Here is a 24,254-nt window from a genome sequence, read left to right on the forward strand (position 1 = left end):
ATTGCTATGGAGGAAATCAGGCCAAAAGTTTTAGAATATTACTGCAAATAGGTTTTTATAGCTGGCCGTGTATTACTTCCGGAATCAGAGGCAGTATGGACTTTGATACCAGTTGTTGAGGAACTCAAACATAAGCTGTTATGTTCTTCTATTCAAAGAATCTGCAGCCCTGCTTTTTGAACAGTAAACTTACAAAGACAGGCTGCTCCTAGTTGAGGGCACTGTATTAATTATTAATTCACTTGCATAATTTTATTATGTTTACAAAACAGCATAAGCAGAGGACATAATATCTTCTGTACATGTTTTTGCAAGCCAGTGTAGCTTAATTTGGGAGTTGGGTTAGGGATAATAATAATAATAATCCTTTATTTATTATTTAGGGCTAATAATAATAATAATAATAATAATAATAATAATAATCCCCGCTACCATCTCCCTCAGGACTCGGTGCAGCTTACAAGAGGCCGAGCCCAAATACATCAATAAAACACAACAACAACAATACAACAATAAATAACTCATGACAAAGCAAAACAATAACAATAATATCATGACGCATTTAAAACCTGTGGCAGGGCCAAATGTAATGATTAAAATTTAAAAAATGCTGGGCATGTTCAAGAGAAATAGGATGGATATTTTAGGGATAGGTGGGCTAGGGTTTGAATCTCTGCTCAGCTATAGATCCAACCTGAGTCAAAGTCATATTCTCTCAGCCTCAGTTGAAGGCACTGGCAAAAACTCCTAAATAAATCTTGCAAAAGATTATTTAGGGTAGCTTCAGGGTAGCCGTAAATCAGAAATGACTTGAAGGTGTACAGCAGCTACTACCACTACAACAATAGATAGATTTTATTTTGTGCACTTTTTATACAAAGCTCTACACATTCTTGATGTAACAGATCATTTTGTGGCTAGTGCTGCCTTTCTGTGTGTTCCATAGTGCCAATGGCTCAGTAGAGAGTTGGCAGCTTCAATATATAAGCCAGCTCTGATGTTCATATGGCATGCTTCAAATGGCACCTTGAAGCAGGTGTAGGTAATAGAGGCAAACTAATGTGTGAATGTAATTTAATTTAATAATATATTACAATCACCACATCAGACAGTGTGAATTGAAAAGGGTCATTTTTAGCTTACTGGCTTTAGCACATCTTGAGAAATGGTTGCAATTTGAGTTTTGTTTTTTGGTTTGACATTGATTGACAATGATTTTTCAATGAGTATTGCTTAGGATACCCAGTGATGTTCATTTTGCTCATTTTCTTTTTTAAGCTCCCTTGAGTTGGGTTTTGTTTGTTTGTTTGTTTGTTTGCTTGCTTGCTTGCTTTGTTTTTGCTCTCAAATAGAAATCCTTATGTTTTTCTGCAGGTTGCAGCAACCCTGAATAACTTGGCTGTTCTCTATGGCAAAAGGGGAAAATACAAGGAGGCAGAACCATTGTGCAAGCGAGCCCTGGAAATCCGGGAAAAGGTTTCTTTCTCTCTCTTTTGAAGTAGGGAGGGAGTCAATATTAGGCAATTAAATAGTGGGATTCTACAGTCCAGCTAAAGTAATAAAGTGTGCAATATATACTTTCATTAGGAAAAGAGAATGTCTGCATGTGAAATAAGTAGTAGGAAATGAATACCAAACTATATATAGATAGTAAGGGTTAGCAGCTGCCATAATTTGGAGAGATGTGTTGGGCTGCACACTGTTGTTGCCTGCCTAATCGTAAAATTGTGGGGAGCAAAACAAGTTCAGGACAGTGACTTCCTGCTGTGACAAAAGACCTATCAGTAACTTGATAAAGATGTGCAGGGGCCTAAAATTCTTCAAACCGTGGCAAAAATAGCAAATAGCACCTCACCCAGAAACTTTGCTTGGGGACTGTTGACATTTTGAGGCAGTAAAATATTCTGCCCAGCCTGAGCCCCATCCATTTTCCAGAGATGGAGAAATGCAAGTACTCTTCAAGCTGAGAAAAAAAACAAAACAACTTTGGTATTTGCATATGGCTTGCAGACTGTACTTTGCTCATCCCATTGTAGAGAAAATTGCATATACTAGAGTTTCAAACATTGTTGCTTCCCATGATATATCTGTGGCCCATATTCTCCAACAATAAAAACGTCTTGGTCTCTGACTTTGCCTACCTGCCACCTTTCCTCCCTCCCTCCCTCTCTCCAGTTTATTTTCTATATCTGTTTATTTCAGGTTCTTGGTAAAGATCACCCAGATGTGGCCAAACAGTTAAATAACTTGGCTTTGCTGTGCCAGAATCAGGGCAAATATGAAGAAGTTGAATATTACTACCGCCGGGCACTGGAAATCTACGAATCCTGCCTAGGGCCTGATGATCCAAATGTGGCCAAAACAAAGAACAATCTGGTGGGTCCATTGTATGATGTGAGGATTGTTCAAATATATGATGATGGACATTGCATGCATGGGCTGGATCACTGTGAGCTGTATTTAAAATATTGTTTCTGTAATCTGTGCCAGGCCTCTTGCTATCTGAAACAAGGCAAATACAAAGATGCAGAGGTACTCTATAAAGAAATCCTCACCCGTGCCCATGTGAAGGAATTTGGCTCTGTGGATGGTATGTACACAAAGAGTGAAGTGTCATTGTGGGTGAAAAGATGATAGGGCTTCGATAGAGCTTAACAAAAGGAGTAGGCTGAAGCTGAGAAACTTAAAAATGTAGTTATGAAGGGACATTTTAATTATGGAGGGACATTATTGTTTATCTGTTCCTATAGTAGTACACCAAGGCAGCAGTTTACAGTGTTGGTCCTGATTCTGACTAGAAGGTTATTTTTTGTGTTACTGCATCCTGATGGGAGAGTGAAAAGTTATGTGTTGTGTTTGCATCTCCTTCTCACGCACACACAGCACATTTGCATTACCCACTTTCTTCATGGCTGACAAAGGCATTTCTGTCAAAAGAAAACAAGAAAACCAGTCTAAAAATTAACACATCAGCATCTTCCTTTGCTGACTGTAGGGGGTGAGGGAAGGTTTTTCTAGAAATATCAATAGATTGTGTGTTTTTCCCTATTTCCCCTTCTCCTGCAGATGAACACAAACCTATATGGATGCATGCTGAAGAAAGGGAGGAGATGAGCAAGGTGAGTGCAACAATGCCATTCTGAAAGGCACTGATGCCTGGTGACAGGAGGAATGTGACACATACCTGAGCCAGTCTTGCTCATTTATCATTTACTGAGGGGATTCTCAGAACTGGAGACATCCTTTCTTTGTCTTTGAGAAATAATGGATTATTGTTATTATTATTATTGTTGTTGTTGTTGTTGTTTCTTACTCACCTCTCCATATTGCTGCTGGTGGGGCATGACGCATGATGATGGACTCCAGTCAGCCCCATCAGCATGGACAGTGGTCACAAATGTTGGGAGGTGTAATCCAGCAACATTTGGAAATTCCCCACCCCTACCTTAGAGTGGAACTGTTTGAGGGTGCTAAATGTGGTAGTTAGTATCTGCAAAAAATAGTAAAAGCTCAATGGAGCAGTATTTTGGGGTGGGGGAGTCAAGAAAATTTGGGCAGTACCAACCACTAACTTTCCATGGCAGAAAATGGAACTGATTGTCATGTTCTTCCTGTGCTTGCATATTTTCTCTTTGTTATAGTGCACTCCCTAGGACGTACTGGAGAGTGGAAGATGGAGGGATTACTCCAGGTTTTGGGCCACAGATGCTTCAGAACCAGGAATTTAAAGCTTGCTTATTTGGAAGGCCATTTGCCTGATCAGGAAAAAAACAAATAATTTCTCGAGCCTGAAGGCAGAGATGCAAGGACTAGAAAGAAGCTGCAGTCTTCTGCATCGTCACCTCCTCCTGAGCACCTTCTGTTTCCAGTTGTAGGAGAGAGAAGCTAATGCTTAGATTAGGTTGGAAAGGGACCAAGATATTTATTAAAGTGCCATCGAGCCTGAGATCCTTGGAGAAGGGTTCCACCCTTTGATGTGGTGAACAATTGCCCTGTCTTCCTTTGGAAATCTACACATTTTAAACAATATCATAGGAAGTTGGTCTGCGTCTGACCAGTGTTGTGATACAGCCAGAGTGCATGGGATTGAAACTCTCATTGTAATACAGGAAAAGGGAATGGACTGAATTCTGATGTAGAAATATGTTGTAAATTGATCTTGTTATGGAAAGTGTTTGGAAGTTGCTTCGTCTTGAACAGTTAATTAAAACCCACTAGATTCACAAACAGCTTGTTGCTAGTAGAGATGGCCACTGGTAGAATTGATTTGTAGATACAGATCAATTTATCACCTGCACTTTGAAATGTATCAATATCCTACTGCTTCTGATACTTTCTGTGCTAATCAGTTGAACAAAGTATAGACATTTCCCATGTAAGGGTCTTAAGTTTGTTTGCATTCGTTTCAGGGCACCTATGAAAGTGGCCTAACACAACATCATAAACTAACTTAAAACATGATGAGATAAATTGGGGGTGGGGGGGATAACCTAATTAGATGCTTCTTGACCGCAAACTTTGTCAACAACAACAGAATGAAGTAGAATAATCAGACTATGTTATGGCTACAAATATTGGAGTATTATCCGTAATTCACATTATAATTGCTAACAGTTCAGCCAGAAGACATGCTTGATGATTTTAAAAGAGCCTCTGAACGGGGCAGCGTACAATTATGTGGAGACCTTTTTGTGCTTGTCTGTGGTGGCAGTTATAATGAAAATTATGCACATACCTTTTTTATTTCTTGCTCATGAGTGTCTGCATGTTTTATGTGTGGCCCAAGACAATTGTTCATCTAATGTGGCCCTGGGCAACCAGAAAGTTGAACACCCCTGGTCTAAAGGCTTCAGTGCATCTTTCGTCCAGCAGAGATTATTGAAGTTTATATTTTTCATTCTCCCCTCACCCCTAGCTTCCTATTATACAAACTGAATTCTAAATAGGGCCATCTTGCAGCTAAGAGATATTTCAGTTACCTCCTCTCTGTGTGCTGAGCATTTTTCCCTTGGATCATAGTCTGAAAAGTGTCAGCTGCTCACTATTGGTTTAAATAAGAAATTATGTCCATCATGATTGCATTTTCATCCTCCCTCTTCAGTGCCCAAAGCTCCTTGGACCAAAATTGCCTTTTCCTTTTGATTAGAATCCTTATCCTGACACTTGCCTTAAGTGGGTTTGCATTCATAAAGCCTCCACCTTCCATTCCCTGGTCATTTTTACCACAGGTATTTTTGGTTCTTCCATGGTGTTCATTGTCTGTTTCCCACCTCAATTTCTGATTATATCCATGAGAAAAGCCATGCAAAGCTTTGTTCCGGCAACATTCCTTTGAATATTAATGATCAGGAGTTTACAATTCTGTGTAGAATCCAAATAATTTCAAATAAGGAGGTAGCAAACTATTTGTTATAGGGAAACAGTTGCAGCTGAATTCAGAAACATGGTGGCCAGAGTCCTCCTCATGTTTTTGCAGTATCACTAGATCACCTTTTCTGTAGTGTGACCCATAATTGTTCCCTTTTTGGGTCCTTCACTCAACAAGCATTTGTGTCAATTAGTGATGAAGGCTCATGTTTGTTTCTTCTAGAAATAGGAAGACTAGTGATCAATCTGTTCTGTTTGTCATAAGCCTTTCCCATCATCTGAAACTGAAAATGTCCAGGATTGAAGTTGTACACAAGGCATGTATTCTGCCAGTGAACTTTGGTTTTTCCCTACATGTGAATGAAGTAGGAGATACTGTGAAATGAAGATTTGTGCCAGTAACACATCCAACACCCACCTGAACTTAGAAGCTATTTACTTCCCACATGATGCTACTTAGCAGCAGTGGACTTGCACATGTATAATCTGGACTTGCATTGTATAATAATCATCTAATGCATTGCCTCTATGAAGTGTAAGAATTGGTCATCGTTTGCAGCAGCTCAGGAAGACACTTCACAAATCAGTCTGCAGAAATTGTCTGCAAATGGAGACCTTTTATATGTCTGCCAGCTCAACTTCAAGTAACACCTTGAATCAATGGAAACATCATCTTTTTTTAGAGAGAAGCTTGCTGGATGAGCTACAGGAATATTTAGTGCTCAGTAGCTGCACATGCTGCTGTTATTGTAATTGCCATATCATCTGTGTAAGGAGAGGACTAAGAAAGGAAGAGTGGCCTTAGGCAAGCCATGGAGTTAGTGGCTAAACAGTGTCATGAACTGTGGCCTTTCAGCTAATTTGCTTCTCAACAGCTAAGCTGCATCAGCTTTTCTCTAAATAGAGAAGTGAGCTGCAACTTTTCAAAATTACAGAGGACATTTTCAAGCAATGGAGAAGTGTGAGATCATATGGTGTTTTTGGAATGTGAAGCTCCTCTTCAGTTATGTATTCATTCTTTCTCCATTCTCTCTAATGTCTTCTTCCACTGGCATTCTTGGTTTTGTTTTTCTTTTTCATGCTATTAAAAGTCATAAAACCAATCATGGTAAAGTACTGCCTTTTTACATTCTTTATCATATTCCATTAATATCATAGTACCCTTACATAATTTACTCGGAAATATGCCAGTTGAACATAGTGGTTTACATACAACTGCAGCCTCAACTGTGTTCCTGTGGCAGACATAGTCCTCCAGGGGTTGATCTACAATTCCCATACCATTCACTACGCTGGCTAGGGTCACTGAGTTACAGTCCAATAGTATATTGGATAGCACTTATATCCCAACCCAGAGCTTGAGAAAAAATGAACTACAGTTTCCAAAATCATCTAGCTAGCTTGGTCATATACTCTTTTGATAAAAGTATTTTTTGTGCTTATTTTAGCCCTTACATGAATGGTTTTGAGCTATTTGTACAACTTTTCTGTGGTATATACTTGGGAAGGGGAATTTGGGAGGGAGGATGAATTACCAGGGTAATGATGGCTAGCATCCCCTTTGTGGTTCTCAGAAAACACCCTAGTTTAGAAATACGTAAACTTGTCTTTTTTGCTTAGAGAGGTCCATGATATATGTGACCATTGGGAAGGAGATCCTCTAGGACAGTGGTTCTCATTCTGTGGGTCCCCAGGTGTTTTGGCCTACAACTCCCAGAAATCCCAGCCAATTTACCAGCTGTCAGGCTTTCTGGGATTTGAAGGACAAAACATCTGGGGACCCACAGGTTGAGGACCACTGCTCTAGGATATTATGAGACAGAAATAGGATACTTACTCTATAAAACAAAAGTAGAAACAATGCAGCCCTCCAAATAATGCCAAACTGCAGGTCCCATCAACCCTAACCAGCATACCTAACGCCAAATAATGTTTTAGGTTGCAGTCCAGTATCATCTGAGAAGCCCATGATTCCTGCCACTGGTGCATCAGTGTTAGGTTGCTGTCTTCTATGCAATACCTACCAGCTGTTGTTGTGTGGTGCAATTGGATTGGCATACAAGAGGAAATCAAGTTATGTGCTCTTGTTGTATAAGCATGAACCATACTGAAACACACAGAGCTGGCTTGTGCTCACTAAGGATACACAAAATTCTACTTCCTTAGAAGGTTAAATCCAGATGCTTATAATTCCCTCCTGCCTTGAAAGGAGAACAGAGCTAGTCTGAGTAATGCCAGACAAACTAAATTACAATATTCTGCTTAATAACCAGGATCTTTTCTTTCTGAGTTACAGTGTGTCGTTACTATTTTGAAAATAACTCTTGACCGATGGTTATTAATCCGTCTTGTTGCTTTGTGTAGAAGCTAGGAAATGTGCCAATCAGCCTTTGCAGTTGCTGGCCTTGGTCTAGTTAACTTGACATGAACCTCAGCTGACCTTACCTGCAAAATTTCTGGAAGTCTGTAAAAGCGGTAAAAGCTGGTTCAGTTTTGCCTACACTATCATTTTTTATCGAGTCATCAGCAGAGTGTCACAGAAAGATGTCCTGCTCTGAAGATACCTTTGAGGCACTCTTTTTACTCGTAATGAGTCCATATTATGAATGGTCCTATTGAGTGTCTTTGCGCATCTGTCATCGCTTCAAACAAGTTTACTTGTCACCTAATCTTGCTGAATGAGTCAAATTTTGGAAAGAACTGTGTCTCAATGACACATCATATGCTTTGTACACAAAATGGACCAGGGTCAGTCCTTTTTATTTTCTGGTGGCAATGGAAGGGACTCATCTGCAAAATATTGGGGAACCACTGCCAGTCATAGTCAGCCATAATAAGCTGGGTGGTCTTTGATCTGACATGGCAACAGTAAAGCAACTCCCTATGTTCCACTACTTCTTAAACACACTTAGCACTGCAATATTGTTTCTGGTAGTCCAAGTCATTGTTTATGTTAGTCCAAGTTTGGGATTCTTCATATAACCAGGCATGCCAAATAATTGATTGGAGGAAGAAGGATTTTTCGGAGGGGCTTTTAAAAAAAAATCAGGAAGTTCTTCTAAACCTGTGAAAAAATGTGTTGGAGTCCTGTGTCTTGGCAAAGCGCCTCAGAGAATGGAGAAGAGACAAAAAATAAGCTGCTAATAACTGGGCATAGTTCCAGTGGGAAGAACTCACAAGCCAGAAATTTGTTCCCAGGATAAGGGCATGCATTGAGAGAAGTGCTGAACTTTGGAGTTTGGCTTTCTATGTCTGGCCAAGTCTCTAAACTTGCTTTAGGAAGTGAAAGTCATATTATTGGGGATAGGGGTAGGTAAGATTATCCGTGGTGTCAACAAAATGGATAGGAGACGACACATTATCTTTTTCTCCTAACACTGAAACCCCAATCTGTCCAATTAACCTGCATGGTGGAAGACTTGTAACAGGCAAAAGAGGCGCTTCATCTAGCACACAGTTGAGTTATGGAATTTGTTTCCAGGTATCATGCTATTTGGATAGATGGTTTTAAAAACAGATTAGGCAAATTAAGTATACAGCTATCCACAAAAATAGAGTCTAGATTGCCACCTTTCAGGAGTATTTTGATTGTGTATTGGTCCATTGCAAAGGATTGGATTGGATGGCCCTTTAGTCTCTATCAACTCTGTGATTCTGTATCTACTGTGTATAGTAAGAAACAATATGCTAGAATACATAGGATTTTATTCTTATCCGGCAATATGCTAGTTTTAATAGCTATTCAAGAGAGCTATTATTTCCTCAATTTTATCACTTGATAAAGAATCAGTTTGTATTAAGCTCTTCTAAGATTTCTTGTTCATGCACATTTTGTAGCTTACGTTGTGTCTCTCAGTTAAATACACTTCAGTCTGTGGATCAGTGTAGGTCAGTGAGTTTCTAAATCCCAGAAATTGGTCTACTGGTTCATACACTGTATAAATGGAATACAATGTTCATAACATGTTTTGTAGGCAGACACTGGAGCAGTCCATATTATTACTGTCCAAAATACATGTATACACTGTAACAAAATATAATGTGTTGTTCTGCCATATTCTCTGAGTCATCCCAGGGATGCCTGTTAAAATCCAGTCTTGTTAATCAAATTGTCTGACTTAGTGGTGAAATGATCTCAGACACCTTTTCTGATGTCTTTTAAAATCTTCCTTCTGAATTGCAGTGGTTGCAAATTAAACTTCCTAGTAACAGTCATTTCTAGGGGGGTAACTGTTGATCCGTTGCAGATAAAATAACAAATAGTTCTGGGGTACTTCTAAGATTAACCAATCTACATGAGCATTCGTGGAAAAAAAACCCAGTTTCTTCAGATACGGGGAGTATATTCTGTAGGTCACAAAATATATACTTGAAATGCAGTTCAGAGCAAATATGTTGTTCCAAGTAAATTCAAATGGAAACAATGAAAAATTATATTAATACTGGCCATTTCACAGAACAGTTGATAGCGACACAAACATTCCCCATAAACGTGAACTGGAATAATGCAGTCTTACCATGTTACATGTATCACCTGGTTACATGTATCAACCATAGATCCAGGATACTTTATCTGTGATGGTTTTGTGAATGGCCATAGTTCAAAAGTCTTTAAAGTTGCCACAGGGCTTTCTGTGATTTCATTGCAAAGGTCAAGCACAGTGGGTTTTTTGGAACACGGTGGTTTATTGTTTTATATCAGGAGGTCGTTTAGTTGGTAATTTTCAGTATTTCAACTGAAGTAGTTTCCAGAATGTTTGACATACTGGTTTGTTTCAAAGGAGGGAGAAATCTTGTGGCATCTTTAAAACTGCATTCTATAATGGTAGTATATATGCAATACAACCCCCTGTATTAGCAGGAATATATTCCAAGACCCCATCCGAATGTCTGAAAGTGTGAATAATAGCAAGCCATATGTTTTGACTGTTCTTTGGCAAGAAACATACCATAGAATTGCATTGCAGGGCCTAGAAAGGCTTACAAAGATTTTTTTTTATGGAGGGATTATATTTTAGTGCATGGGTAAATAAAACTGACTGTTGAATCTATGGACCAGGGGGCCATACTCTATCAATAGAGGAGGTAACATGATTGTAAAATAGTTTAAGATTAAGACGGATTATACCCCCCCCCCCTTTCATTCCTGCAAGGCATCCAAGCAAAGAAAGATACACAAGGCACAGCTTTTTTGCGTATTGGTGCTTGCTTGATTTGAAGGCTTTTCTCTCTCTTCCATGCTTCTTTTCCAGAGCAAACACCGAGAAAACACCCCCTATGCAGAGTATGGTGGCTGGTACAAAGCCTGCAAAGTCAGTAGGTATGGTGTGGCCAGGTTTTCTTATCCTCTTAGTTTTAATCTTCCTTTTGAATCCCAGTTTCATTTACTTCTGGGGCAAGAAAGAAATGTGTGGGTGGTACAAAAAATAAGTAACTAGCAAGTATAATGAAACAAAAAATTGAGCCAATAACTCAGGGACATTCCAAGACAATAGTCACAATCTTCAAGCTTCCAGAGTCTCATGTGGCTACCTAATTTCAGCTTATTGGTAGGAATGGCCAAAGTTAACTCAGGCAACAAAGTTTAAAAGAGAGCAGCTGGAAAGAATGGAATCAGAAAGATCTAGTCCAGCCTTTTTTGCAGCAGGAACTGGTGCCTCATATCAAAAAACATGCCTCTTCCCAAGAAATATATCCTCTATTTCAAGGATCGCTATATGACAAGCGAATGCTATTAGCTAAACATGTCTTGGTGAAATAGGAAGCAGGAGTTATAGACAAGAGTGGCTCCATGTTCAAAGTATCATGTTTGTAAACAAAAACCATGTATCTCAATTCTGCCCCTTTTCCTTGCATCTCTCAGCCCCACAGTGAACACCACCCTGCGGAATCTGGGTGCACTGTACAGACGTCAGGGCAAACTGGAGGCTGCCGAAACCTTGGAAGAGTGTGCATTACGGTCCAGGAGACAGGTAGGCCAAGGGAATGGGAAACTTGTGACACTTCAGATGATCAGAGAATTATGGATTTTTTATTTTGTATCAAAAGCATTGCATAAATTAGTATGAAACTGATAAAAATAGAAGGAGCACAAGCGGCTACATATCTTTTGACCAAAAATGGGCAACAGCGACTGCATTGTCTGTAGCCTCAAACACTTCTTCCTCTGTACATGAGGCAGGACATTGTAGACAAGCATACAGATGTAGAGTTGTCTTTTGATCTCCCAACACCACTTCTGAGTCTGCTCAGGGACTTCCAAGTTGCCCATTCTTGGTTTGCCCCAAGAGAATTATACAGTGGGAATGATTATTTAGGTTAAGCTTCTGTTTATGCAAGAAATCCACAGCTAAAGTGTCCCTGAACATGGTCATCTAGTTTCTCGTTAAACATTTAAAGCAAATGAGAGATCACCGCCTTCAAATATGAACTACCATTAGTCCAACCCAGGATGGTCAGTAATCAGGATGATGGGAATAGTGGTACAGCAACATCAAAGGGGTCTTAGGTTCCTCTACCAGTTATTAATTAGAATTCTGAGGACAAAGGTGAGAAAACTGTGCAGCATAGGCATCCAGAAATATCAAATATAAGAACTTGGAGGTGCTTTTTTCATTTTATTTTGCAGCAGCTTGCTTTTATTGTTTTTTCTTCCTAATGTTCTCTTCCTGCGTTCCCAGAAGTTGAACTGGGTTCATTATATTCCACACTTCGATTATTCAGCTGAAAGTTTTTGAAGCCAAGGGTAGAATCCAGTATTCTGAGGAACCCGATTCATTGTTGCTTACTTTGAAAAGATAATAACCTTTAAGATTATGAAATTATCTGGGCTATGTCTGGTGAAATCAGTGGGTCATGGATGATAATTGTTTGGCCCTCAAAATGGTGAACTGGAATTCCCAGTGGCCCTAGCCAGCATGGCCAGTGATAAGAAAAGCTGGGAGTTGTAGTTCAGCATCTGGAGGCTCATACAGTTCTCACTCCCTACTTCAGGTGAAAAGAAATAATGCATCCCCATGAAGTAGACTAGACTGTGTCAAATAATAATATATGTGCACAATTGTTAGATTTTTATTTAATGTGCTTAATTAGACAGACCACATTGTGGCTTGGTTTGTATCATGAAATTGTGACATAAGAAGCTTAGTTTGATATATGTTTTGTGTGCCTGCTTCCTTTCGCTATTCTTTTGCTTGCACTTTCTTTGCATGAGAAAAGACTGAATTTACTAGTAACAACAAGCTCGGAAACAATGGCTTCCTGGATGTGTCATGCCTGGAAGTTATGGTACCTTACTGGTTTGGCTTTATTTTATATTTTAACAGATTGTATACCACCTCAAGACTATTTAGTAGGCAATAGGAAAATGCAATAAATAAGACAACTATATACAATAATTATTGGGTTGCTGTGCGTTTTCCAGGATGTATGGCCATGTTTCAGAAGCATTCTCTCCTGATGTTTCACCCACATCTATGGTAGTCATCCTCGGAGGTTGTGAGGTCTGTTGGAAACTAGGCAAGTGAAGTTTATATATCTGTGGAAAATGAACAACCTCTGAGGATGCCTGGCATAGATGTGGGTGAAATGTCAGGAAAGAATGCTTCTGGAACATGGCCATACAGCCCAGAAAACTCACAGCAACCCAGTGATTCAGGCCATGAAAGCCATAGACAACACACATGTTTTGAGAACACACGATTATTTCTGCAAAGATTCTGCATAGTCATGCACAAATCTTGTGTATAGTGACCCGAGTTAAGCCTGGAATTGATGATCCAATCATACCATATGTAATCCATATAGCTCTTTTTGGATTAGCTGGATGCTCCAAATCCAAGGTATTCATTTTTTGTGTGGTAATCACAAAGGCATAAACCATGCCATACATATCTAGGAAATGTGGTGGGACTCTATGCTTCCCTGGTCAAGATCAAGCCCTTCTAAACCCACATCCCTGTTTTTCTCTGTGTTGTTCCCTTGCAGGGTATTGACCCCATTAACCAAACCAAGGTGGTAGAGATTCTGAAAGAAGGTGATGGCTCTGAGAGGAGGAGGAGCCGGGATAGCCTGGGGGGCAGTGTCAAATACGAAAGTGCCACAGATGGTAGCGAGGAAGTGAGTATGGGCGTGGAATGGAATGGGGTAAGTACAACTCCACTATCAAGAACCGCCTAGTCCGTCTAAGAGAGGCAAAGGGCAGCAACTCCTTGAGTGTGCAGACGCTGCCCCCTGCCATCTCAGGGGAGCTGATGGCCTGTCGTGGCATGCCCACCTTCATTCATCCTCTGCATGCTCCCTGCCCACTCCTCCTATTGCCAGTGAGCCAGACTTGAGCAGGCAGTTCTTTCCATCAAGTTTTTCCTTACTTGCTCTGAACTGCTGAGTCTTTTTTGTTTGTTTGTTTGTTTGTTTAAGAAAATACAAAAACAACTAATCTTAAGCACCCTTGGTCTTCTCTACTAATATCCCACAGTGCTACTCTCCACCTGTTTACTGCAAGAGATGGGTTGGGAATGGATCTGAGAAAGAATGTTGTCTCCCTTTCCGGGAGATAACTTTACTCTCTGTGGAAGAGCCAACAGTGATTTGCCTGTGTGATAGGTGTTGTTGTGTGCCTTAAAGTCATTTCCAATTTATGGCAACCCTAAGACAGTATTATTGTAGTTTGTATTGTCAAAGGCTTTCATGGCCGGAATCACTGGGTTGTTGTGTGTTTTCCAGGCTGTATGGACATGTTCCAGAAGCATTCTCTCCTGATGCTTCACCTGCATCTATGGCAGGCATGCTCAGAGGTTGTGAGGACCCCTCAACCTCACAACCTCTGAGAATGCCTGCCATAAATGCAGGTGAAACATCAGGAGAGAATGCCTCTGGAACATGGCCATACAGCCCGGAAAACACACAACAACCCATTACTGCAGTTTTCTCAGGCTGAGGGTGTGTGGGTTTTCATGGCTATGCATAGTTCAACACTCAACCACTACACCATGCTAGATCTTGGAGTCCTCATGAACAACAAGTTAAGCATGAGGCAACAGTGTCATGCGGTGGCTAAAAACAACCAATGGGATTTTGGCCTGCATAAATAGGTGTCTAGTGTCCAGGGATGTCATGCTACCCCTCTATTCCGCCTTGGTCAGACCACACCTGGAATCACACTGTGTCCAATTCCAGGCACCGCAATTGAAGGGAGATGTTGACAAGCTGGAATGTGTGCAGAGGAGGGCAACTAAAATGATCACGGGTCTGGTGAACAAGCCTTATGAGGAGTGGCTTAAAGAGCTGGGCATGTTTAGCATGAAGAATAGAAGGCTGAGAGGAGACATGATGAGGGCCATGCATACATATGCGAGGGAAAGTCAAGGGAGGAGGAAGCAAGCTTGTTTTCTGCTGCCCTGGAGACTAGGACACGGAACAATGGCTTCAAACTACGGGAAAGGAGATTCCACTGAACATTAGGAAGAACTTCCTAACTGTGAAATCTGTTCAGCAGTGGAACTCTCTGCCCCGAAGTGTGGTGGAGGCACCTTCTTTGAAGGCTTTTAAATGGAGTCTGAATGGCCATCAGTCGGGGGTGCTTTGAATATGATTTTCTTTGCTTCTTGGCAGGGGGTTGGACAGGATGGCCCACCAGGTCTCTTTCAACTCTAGGATTCTATTATTCTTCTGTAACAGGCATGCTGGCATTCTTAGGAAAATGGCAGGTTGTGGGTGTTGGTGTGTGCGTGTGTATCAGTGACTAAAGTATGTGTCTAGAGGCGGTGGAGTGGCTGTTTAAATGCCTGAATTTGTTCAAGAGGCAAGAAGATGCATACTCACGCACTCTCTCTCCTGCATTTTTGGGTAGAGAAGTGTATATTCAAGTTGGCAAAGACATGTTTTGCCCTTCTCCTTGTTTCTGGACCATTGGCTGGTCCTTTCTTAGTGTGATAATCATATTGTTCCTCTGCAACAACATATTACTCTGGGGCATGATTGGGGTCTTGGGGATGGGTGGAGCATAGTAACATTTCATTGGTTGGAAACGTTCCCAAGAAATTTCAGTCCTTGAAAAATAATCCCTCCGGTGACGACAGGACTACATGCAAGTAATGAGTAACTTGTACTAGATGAAATCAGATTGTATTGGAATTCTTCTCCTGTTTGTTAATTCAGGTTGTTTCTACCTCTGACTATTGCTTCTATTCTTCTTAGCTCATAGAGTGAGCATCTGGCTTAGGTTTTGGACAAAGTGTGCGTAATTCTTAAGTTAGGGAAGAAAGCATTATCAGGATGTGAAGCATTGCCATAAACCCCTTTGTTTCTCTCAGGATTCTTTGTAAGATATAGCTAGCAACAGGAAATCTGATCTAGACTCAGGATGTGGAGATACAAACCACTTTTTTTCTATACTTTGTCACATTAACATGCACTCACTCCATTGCTCACTAATGCTTCACACTCTCTGCTCTGTCATTTGCTTGCCTGCATGTGCTTGTCCCATTTCCCATTTATCACAAGCAAAGTGCCATGACAGCCAATCAGCACCAAAGGGGTCTTGCAATCTTGATTGTGGATTGTACCTAACAGGCAGCAAGTAAAGAAATCTGCAAAAGAACATGGGTTTCCCTGGGAGACTGGGAAATAAAAGCAGAGTGTGGAAACATTAGGTTTGGGTACTATGGAACCCAGCATGCCCATGCTGGCTGGGGATACTGGGAGTACAAAAAAGTAACCTTTCCATGTTCTGAATATGTTTGCAACTCTCCCAGATTCCTGAGTTCTGCTTCTGCTTCTTCAAAGAATGAATATTCCATCTCGGAATAAAATCAGGCATAATAATTCTATTCTATAATCCCAGGTTCCCAACTTGCATTTCAGGTGCACATAGTTAAGCAATGAGATGTAAGACTTTCTTCTCTCCTCAAGCTTCAGACATAGTGCTTAATTTAAAAATACTCAAATGCATACACATATTTAAATCTTTTTCATTAAAAATATTAACATTTTGAAAAAAAACAGTTGCAAAACTACGCTGGGAAAAATAAGGAGAGGTAGACAACTGATATGCTAACTACTAGACAATACATGCCCTCTGCAACTGTAAAATCTGGGAACAGTTTCTCAGAATTTTACCTAGAGCATACACAGAAAGAAATATTTTATATCTGATATGGTGACGACACTTCCAGTCCATTCCTTCTGCTTCTGAAACACCATCTTATTCTTAATCCTGAGGGTGGTGTCAGTTGCAAACCTCATTGTGGTGGGTTTGTTCTGAGTCTTCCCCATCCCAGGGGACTTCCGGCCCCCATATTTTGGAGCCCAGACTGAACCATGTCTTTTGCCCTATCAAAGAACCTTTTATTTCATAATCACTTTCTTCTGTCATCAGAAACCCTTCCTTTTCTGGATGTTTTCTGAACAGTCAAAGTAGAGCTTGGAAAACATCTTTTTGGAATGTAATTCCTAGAATCCCCAACTGTTATGGCCAGGGTTGGTGGAAGTTGTCGTTCAGTAACATCAGGAAGGCCACACCTCCTCCATCCCAGTAGTAGCTGCCAGTCTAAGCTGCTCTGATCCCCCCCCCCCCTTGGGGGTTGAAAAAGGTGGGGTAGAAATATTAGAAATAAATAGAAATAAATAGAAATAAATAATAAATATATATCCATTTTCTGTGTTAATTGCAATTTTATAATGCTCAACAGCCAAAATTCTCTGGTAGTTTTCAACATTTAAATACATAAAATATAACAAGGTTATGAGCCTTTTAAACAAATGGCAAATTTTAAACACCCCCAAGAGAAGAACATGAAAGTAGAAAGTAGTGATGAAAGAACCTAAAAAGCAGCAAGAAAGTTTTTAAAAATTGAATTTAAAAAATCGGTAAACATGTATACAAAGGCTCTTGCTGGACTCCTTCCAAAGATGCCGTGAGCTTCTGATTTGCTCTAAAATCAGTGAATCAATTAAGGTGGAAGGAGCCAGTCTAGAATCTTGTGAGATGGGAAGAGACCCTCCCGTCTCCAAGCAAAGGCCGCTCCACAGAGATTTCCCATTCTGCACAAAGAGAGTTACTGGCCAGGCCCAATCCTTCCTCTAAGCTCCCTTGAAGAATATCCCTGCCATCCTTTTTTGGAGAAGTGAAGGCTGCTTAGGGATCTACAGATATATCACGCAAGGAGGGAGCATCCCAGCCCCTCACTTAAAAATAGTTCCTCACCCTTGCAGTAAATTACTTGAGCACTTACTATATTATGAAGATGTAGGCATGACTGACACAGACAGCCCTGCTCATGTTCTTGAACAAGTAATCCTCCCACATGGATCAAAAACTTTGTGAGTAGTTCATCAGATACTTTTCTGTGTGAGGATTAGATGTTGAATTAAACACTGAAAGCATTATTTACGGTACTACTGGGTAGAAAAGGGATTATTAAAATGTAATTCCTGCCCCAGCTTCCCTTTCCTAGCCCACATGGATGTGTAATGCGATTATAATTCCCCTTTATGAATAGCATGTCTAATGGGATCCATCTCAGCCATATTTCCTTCATGCCGAACTGTACAGGATTATAATTTTCTTTACAAGAACGTGAGAATGGTAGTGAGCCCCCTGTGCCTTTACTCTTTGCTTCACACACATAGGGTTGACTGCAGCATTCCTAAACACACTTACTTGGGATTAAGTGTCTTTGAACTCTTTAGGGTTTGCTGGTAATATGCCTGTATAAGATTCACTAAAAATCTGTAAAATGAAACACCATATCCTTCCATATATAATCAGACCTCCACATTTGTGAGTTTAAAATTTGAAGATTTTTTTTATCATGTCAGAAGTGACTTGAGAAACTGCAAGTTGCTTCTGGTGTGAGAGAATTGGCCATCTGTAAGGACATTGTTCAGGAGAGGCCTGGATGTTTTACCATCCTGTGGGAGGCTTATATCGTGTCCCCGGATGAGAAGCTGGACAGATGGGAACTCATTGCCGGCGTTCAGGTCAGCAGTTCAGCTGGCACAATGATTTAACCAATTGTGCCACTGCAGCACCAATTTTTTTGGGTTTGGACCCATAAATTGGTTCTGAAAAGGAACTCGGGAGTAACTTAAAATCGTTTAAAAGAAAGATTTTAAGTTTTTATACATGCTGTTCCTTTTCTTTTCTTTTTGTGAGTCTCCCCCCCCCCCCCCCCCCTTTTCCATATTGAACTGGCAGCAGCATAACAATAGAGGGGCCCATACTTTATCCAAGATTTCCTGGTGGCCCAGTTTGTGGTGTGTCTGCCCACTCCCAAAGCATGACTGAAGTGAACCTTATTTCCCTCATTAAGGAAAGAAGTCCTGCCCCTGTCAAGGAATGGCTCTGTGACTTTTCATCACTTTGCCGTTTGTGTATTCCTCACCCCTGTACCAATGCCTGTATCTCCCCTCACACTTCCTCAAGATTATTGTGCATCCTCACTATGGCCTTGTAAATTGTGTCTTTCTCCTCTCTGTGCACTAGGCTTAAATGCCTCCTGAGACTTCCTTTCCCTCCCTCCCCTTCACCACAGTCCCTGCGATGCTTGTGCCGCCCCTTCCAACTTTTCCCTCCAAGTCGTTCCCTCCTCCTTCCACTGATCCTGCGCTCCTCCTCGGCAAGGACTCCCCCAGTCTTCCATCATGAAGGAGCAGAGCAGCACCTGCAGAAGGACTGTCCGACTGGCTGCACCCGGCTCAGCTACCGCATCATCCGGCGAGAGCAGGAAGAGGCTCTACAGGGCTGCCTTTCCCGTCCCCACCCCACCCTTCCTTCAGGCAGGACTTCAGCAGGATTCCTCATGGCTTCCTCCTCCATCTTCTTTCTTTTATCTCAGTGGGGAGGCCTGACTGAAACATTTCTGCAGTTAGAAAAATGGGTTTCCTCTCCATTCTGCGCTCTGCTCATCTTGGATACTGCACATTCACAATTGCCCATCATGCTTTCCTTTGTCTTCTGATGTGCCCGGATTTTGTCACCTCCCTTTGAACTCTGTGTGCCCACCTTGTCCTCTTCCTCCCTTTTCCTTGGCTGCCAGGACAGAGGGTCCAAAGTTAGTGGTAGATTGGGATATATGACTTTCCGTACTCTGATCTAACACTGCAAGGGTGGGTAGGTATAAGTTGGCTGAGCTGTGCTCTTATTTTACCTTCAACTAATTCAGTCAGGCATTTTGCTGCTGCTATTCAAAATTTATAGTTGCCAACGTATACAAAAGCGTAATGGAAATTTCTTTATTCTCATTTTCCTCCTAAATGAGATCCTGTTTGCCTGAGGCTAAAAGGACAGGGCACACAATGTCAGGAAAAGAAGACTCAAAGGATGTGGCAGGGACAAACATAAGCCTGCTCTTTAACCTTCTTTCTAGGAACTTACTTCCATCAAAACAAAGGCATTTAGAGGTGGGTTGAGGCTATCCTAGAGGGATTTCTTCATACCTTATGCTAGACCCTGTGGTGAGACTTTGGTATGAGCTAGCTCTACCTCCTGCTCTTCCCAATGTCTGCGCTTTACAAGAAAGGCCTCTGTCTGCCTATGGACTTGGGAATGTTTTCTCACACAGTCCCTTTGTTGCAAGAAGAGAAGTAATTTCAGACAAAGGTGGCTTACCTCTGCTTCACAGCCATTTCTATCATGGGGTGGTGGAGGGGGGAGGGCGATTGCATATTTACATCTCTTAATTTATTATGACGAGTGTACATTTTTACACATGCTGTTATTTAACACTGGGAATTGCTGAGGTCCCAGCCAAATGCCACAAAACAGACACACAGGAAGTGGGTGTGCTTAATTGGCAATGTAGCAACAATAGCTGCTGCTTATTTAGAAGAATGGCAAGCTACTGGAAGAGGACGGCAACTGTAAGTCCTCTAAGCAAAGGCTCTTGTTTGAAAGAGAGCAGAGCAAGGACAGTGACGGGGTTGTAATAGAAAGCTCCAGTTTTAAAGGATAAAGTTATTGAGCCTCTAGAACAAGTATGGGCAAGCATCAGCCCTCCGGGTGTTTTGGACTTCAACGCCCACAATTCCTTACAGCCGGTAGGCTGTTAGGAATTGTGGGAGTTGAAGTCCAAAACACGTGGAGGGCCAAACTTCTCCCACACCTGCTCTAGAAGGTTTTCAAGGAGAGAGAATGAATCTTGGCTTGGAATATGCAAGTCTGTAGTAGAAGTGAGGTAGATGTGTTATGAGATGTGCAGTGCAATCTTTATGTTTTCTTCAAAGTAAGTTCCATTGCATTCAGTGGGGTTTTCTGCCAGGTATATAAAACTGAAGTTGTAGTGGGAGCCTTGTCAATGGATGCATGAGGACTTGGCTTTACAGTGAGCTGAAGCAGGGATTTCTGGGCAGGGAATGGGACAAATAGTTGACTCCTCAGGAACTGGGGTGCAGCGTGTGCATGAAGAAATGTTCTTTCAAGGGTTATGAATTTGAAGTTAGAACATAAATAGGACACATAGGATTAAGACTTATCAAGAAAGAGGGAGAATATTAATGTACTGTTTAAAAGAGAGTTTGGTACATTGCTTGTGTAGCAGAGTAGGAAAAACAGTTTGAGAGGTCTAGGTGTGTTTTGAAAAAACCTACCAACATTGCAAAAAGCCAACAGAACCAGAGGCTGAGGGATTCTGGGCGGTACAGTTTAACATCATGGAAAAGAGGAGGATAAATTTAGGCCCTTCCAATTTTTTTACTTATAGATTCCATAATGATGACGTGTGTTCTTTGCCTCTCCTCTCGGCTCGAGGTGGGGTATCACAAAGATAAAATAAATCGATAAAAACACAATACTATTAAAACACATGTAAATCCACCTGATGTGGCCAGTGGTAAATGATTGTGACAGCTGTAGTCCAAAAGATCTGGAGGATGAAAAGATTTCTTCCTCTTGATGTAGAAAATCATGGACCACATGGGGAAAAACAAATGTTGGATTTTGGGGACTGACACTCCATTCATCATTTACACTGGTATTACATATATATAGCCCTTATGTCTGTAACCTGGTGCTTTGATCTTACTTCCAGAGATGCAGGATTGAGGCAAAGATTCCCTTCAGCTCTAATACCAAGCATAGTTTGTGTGCCTGGTTTCAGTTTTTACAGTGTTCTTGTGGGATTAGTGAGTTTAAAAAGGAAAAGAAGAAGAAAAAAAAATACTAGATATGTTGGTAAATTAGAATTAGGACTCAGTATTAGATAGGATGTGTCCACTCGTTTGCTCTTGGTGCCTGAAACTAAAGACTGGTGGAAACTGGAACTGAGTAACTAGAATATTCCATTGTCACCATTTGCTGTCCTGGAGCTGTTGTCTATAGAGAGCAGGGTGCCAGGTTTGGATGATCCAGAGGCAGGGTTTTAAGACTGGGCAGTTTGAAGGCCCCAGGTCTCAGTGCCAGCTGTGGACCCTTTTTGAAAGCCCAATTTAGGCTTTAGTGCAGCTTTTTGTTTCCTTTGGCTGCCTGCTTCAGCAAAAGGGGCTACTTATGCATGCTTTCAAACAAAGCAACTGCTCTGAGAAGGGGAGAAATGCAAAAATCCAGAAGTGACCCAAAATAGTTATTTCTGAGATCCATCTATCCACTGCTGAGGTTTTGCCCTACAACAAGAAAGCTGGTATCTGACCAAGGATGCTATGAAAAAGCCTCTGTTGATTGACTCTCAAGAGGCCCCTGGGCTTTCTCCTTCAAGCTCTCTCAGCTCTCTTCCAAGCTCTGCATTTTTCTCGCACTTGGGCTGCCTGTGAGCCTTTTGGTAGCACTGATTGTGGGGTGGGGGGTTGGAAGTGTGTTCTGCACTCTGCCTTTGACACATATTTGGTGCTTTCCTTTATGTTGTGAACTAATTACCTCCAATTAAAGGCAGAGCAACTCAAACCTTTGTTTCTTTGTGCCTCTTTTTCCCCATGCCATCCTCATTTTGAAAATAAAGAAGTCTTCCATTTTCCTCCAAGGTAGAGCTTTCTGTCTCCAAACATTATAATATTTTCCCTTCTCCTCATTCCTTTTCTTCTTTCTTCAAGAAGAGACAGGCTTTCTGTGTGAGTATGACTGAACTGCCTCTGTATGGCTGTATGGATGCAGAGAAAGAAAGTGTGTGTATGTGAAAGAGAGAGAAAGAGATAAGCCTGAATATGGGAAGGAATAACTGCTGCTTATGAAGAAGTCATGCAAAAAATAATTCACTTAAAAGTGGGACGACAGGTTGCGATGTCATGAATGAATTTTCAATAACTTTGAAGCATAAGTTCTTTTATTGCAGTTTCCAGTGTGAGAGAGTATATCAGATTACAGAAAAACGTTTAGACAAAGAATGACATTGGACATACAGACATACAAGTCCCATGCAACTGCATTGAATTTACAATTACATTGGCTAACAAACAAACAAAGGGGAATTATATTTCCACTCCGCATTCACACCACATATGCACGCATTCATCCTCAGGCATGCAAATATTACCATATCATTTTCTCCCTCCTTGGAGAAGCACCTGTTAGGCCAGACCCTGCTTCCCTGCAGCCTCCCAACATATAGTTCCAAAACTTCCATAACTAAAATGCCAAAACTTCTTCCCTAAGCACAATGCCAAGGACAAGATCTCTGTTTTCCATACAGCAGAACCTGACTCCCTGCACAAAATCTAAGACTCCGGAAGCGCACTTCTTCCTCTTCCCTTGAGAAAGAAGCCCCAAAGTAATCAGACTGCTCCCCTGCAAATCTGCCACTCTCCAAATACACTATCTCTCTCCTTCCCATGGAGCATAGAGGCGGGTGGAACAGACTCCTCAGGACTGCCACACTTTGAGCATTATTAGACTGAGTCTTTTATAGGAATATTCTGCTAATGTAGTCCCAAAGTTGTAAATTAATGATAGACGTCTTCCATCCTGGCTCCATCTCAGTTTCCTGGCCAGATGTTGATTCTTCTTGATTGGTGTTGATAAACACAAGGCTTGTGTTGACTTCCTTAACATAAGGAATGGTACAAACATTTCCTTAACTTAAAAAAACCATTGTCACTGTTCTTATCAGAGTTTACTTTTCACTTCTTATTAGCAGGTTTTAATCACAGTCCAGAAAGCAGGTAGTTAGTTATTGCAAGCCTTAATATTATACTGGTGTTTCCAAAATTATTAACTCCATCCATACATTCATCTTCCATTCGTTCCCACACATATTAAATTCACATTTATCAAATCTGCACATTGAATCTCTTATAACAGCGGGGAGGGGAGGGGTTTTAGGAAACCTTGCTGATAGAAAGTTTGCTTGCTTCCAGTGCATCTCAAGTTTAGAAAAAGTTGTTGTTAAGTTGTTCAGTTTTTCACTTTCAAGGGGGTCCTGTATCCCTTACTCCAAAGAATATGAAAGACTGACTGTATAGAACATAGAACAATGGTGCTCATCCTGTGGATCCTCAGATGTTTTGGCCTTCAACTCCCAGAAATCCCAACAGCTGGTAAACTGGCTGGGATTTCTGGAAATTGTAGACCAAAACACCTGGGGACCCACAGGTTGAGAACCATTGGTATAGAACAAATCTAGTATATGCAGTACCAAGTTGCAATCATATACCAACTTTGAACTCAGTAGGACTTCTGACACGTCAGATTGTTCTGTAAAAAATCTTCATTGATTATTGTATCTACTGCATTGATATCTGGTTATACAGCGATCTTTTAAGACATCTTTATAACTACAATTAAGTAGTTCTTTATAGAAATATAACTAGTGTATTTCCGTGTGTTTTTATGACACAAATGATATATGTTACAGTAATTTTCCCAAACCATTCGCACATACCGTATCTGCTCAAAAGTCAGCCCACTGCAGCCTTAGTTCAGCAGAGTTTTAATCAGTTGGAGGCACCGATAATCTGTAATT

At 41.0% G+C, this 24,254-nt stretch overlaps 1 protein-coding gene across 9 annotated transcripts in view; it reads left to right on the plus strand.

The window, feature by feature from the left end:
• KLC4 (kinesin light chain 4) overlaps window positions 1-24,254 on the plus strand; it is a 68,421-nt gene that overhangs the window by 29,711 nt on the left and 14,456 nt on the right. For 5 of the 9 annotated variants that reach the window (XM_060754434.2, XM_060754435.2, XM_060754437.2 and 2 more), the window contains exons 7-13: window positions 1,375-1,476; window positions 2,203-2,376; window positions 2,491-2,590; window positions 3,067-3,119; window positions 10,620-10,687; window positions 11,231-11,339; window positions 13,354-13,512. In XM_060754434.2, the coding sequence (XP_060610417.1) occupies window positions 1,375-1,476; window positions 2,203-2,376; window positions 2,491-2,590; window positions 3,067-3,119; window positions 10,620-10,687; window positions 11,231-11,339; window positions 13,354-13,512 (765 nt within the window). Of the gene's footprint in view, window positions 1-1,374; window positions 1,477-2,202; window positions 2,377-2,490; window positions 2,591-3,066; window positions 3,120-3,641; window positions 6,471-10,619; window positions 10,688-11,230; window positions 11,340-13,353; window positions 13,513-18,853; window positions 22,244-24,254 lie in introns of those variants that run through there. The other 4 variants (XM_060754446.2, XM_060754440.2, XM_060754441.2 and 1 more) reach the window with 4 other exon arrangements.

The sequence above is a fragment of the Anolis sagrei genome, chromosome 1 (assembly GCF_037176765.1).
Source record: "Anolis sagrei isolate rAnoSag1 chromosome 1, rAnoSag1.mat, whole genome shotgun sequence".
NCBI classification, from domain to species: domain Eukaryota; kingdom Metazoa; phylum Chordata; class Lepidosauria; order Squamata; family Dactyloidae; genus Anolis; species Anolis sagrei.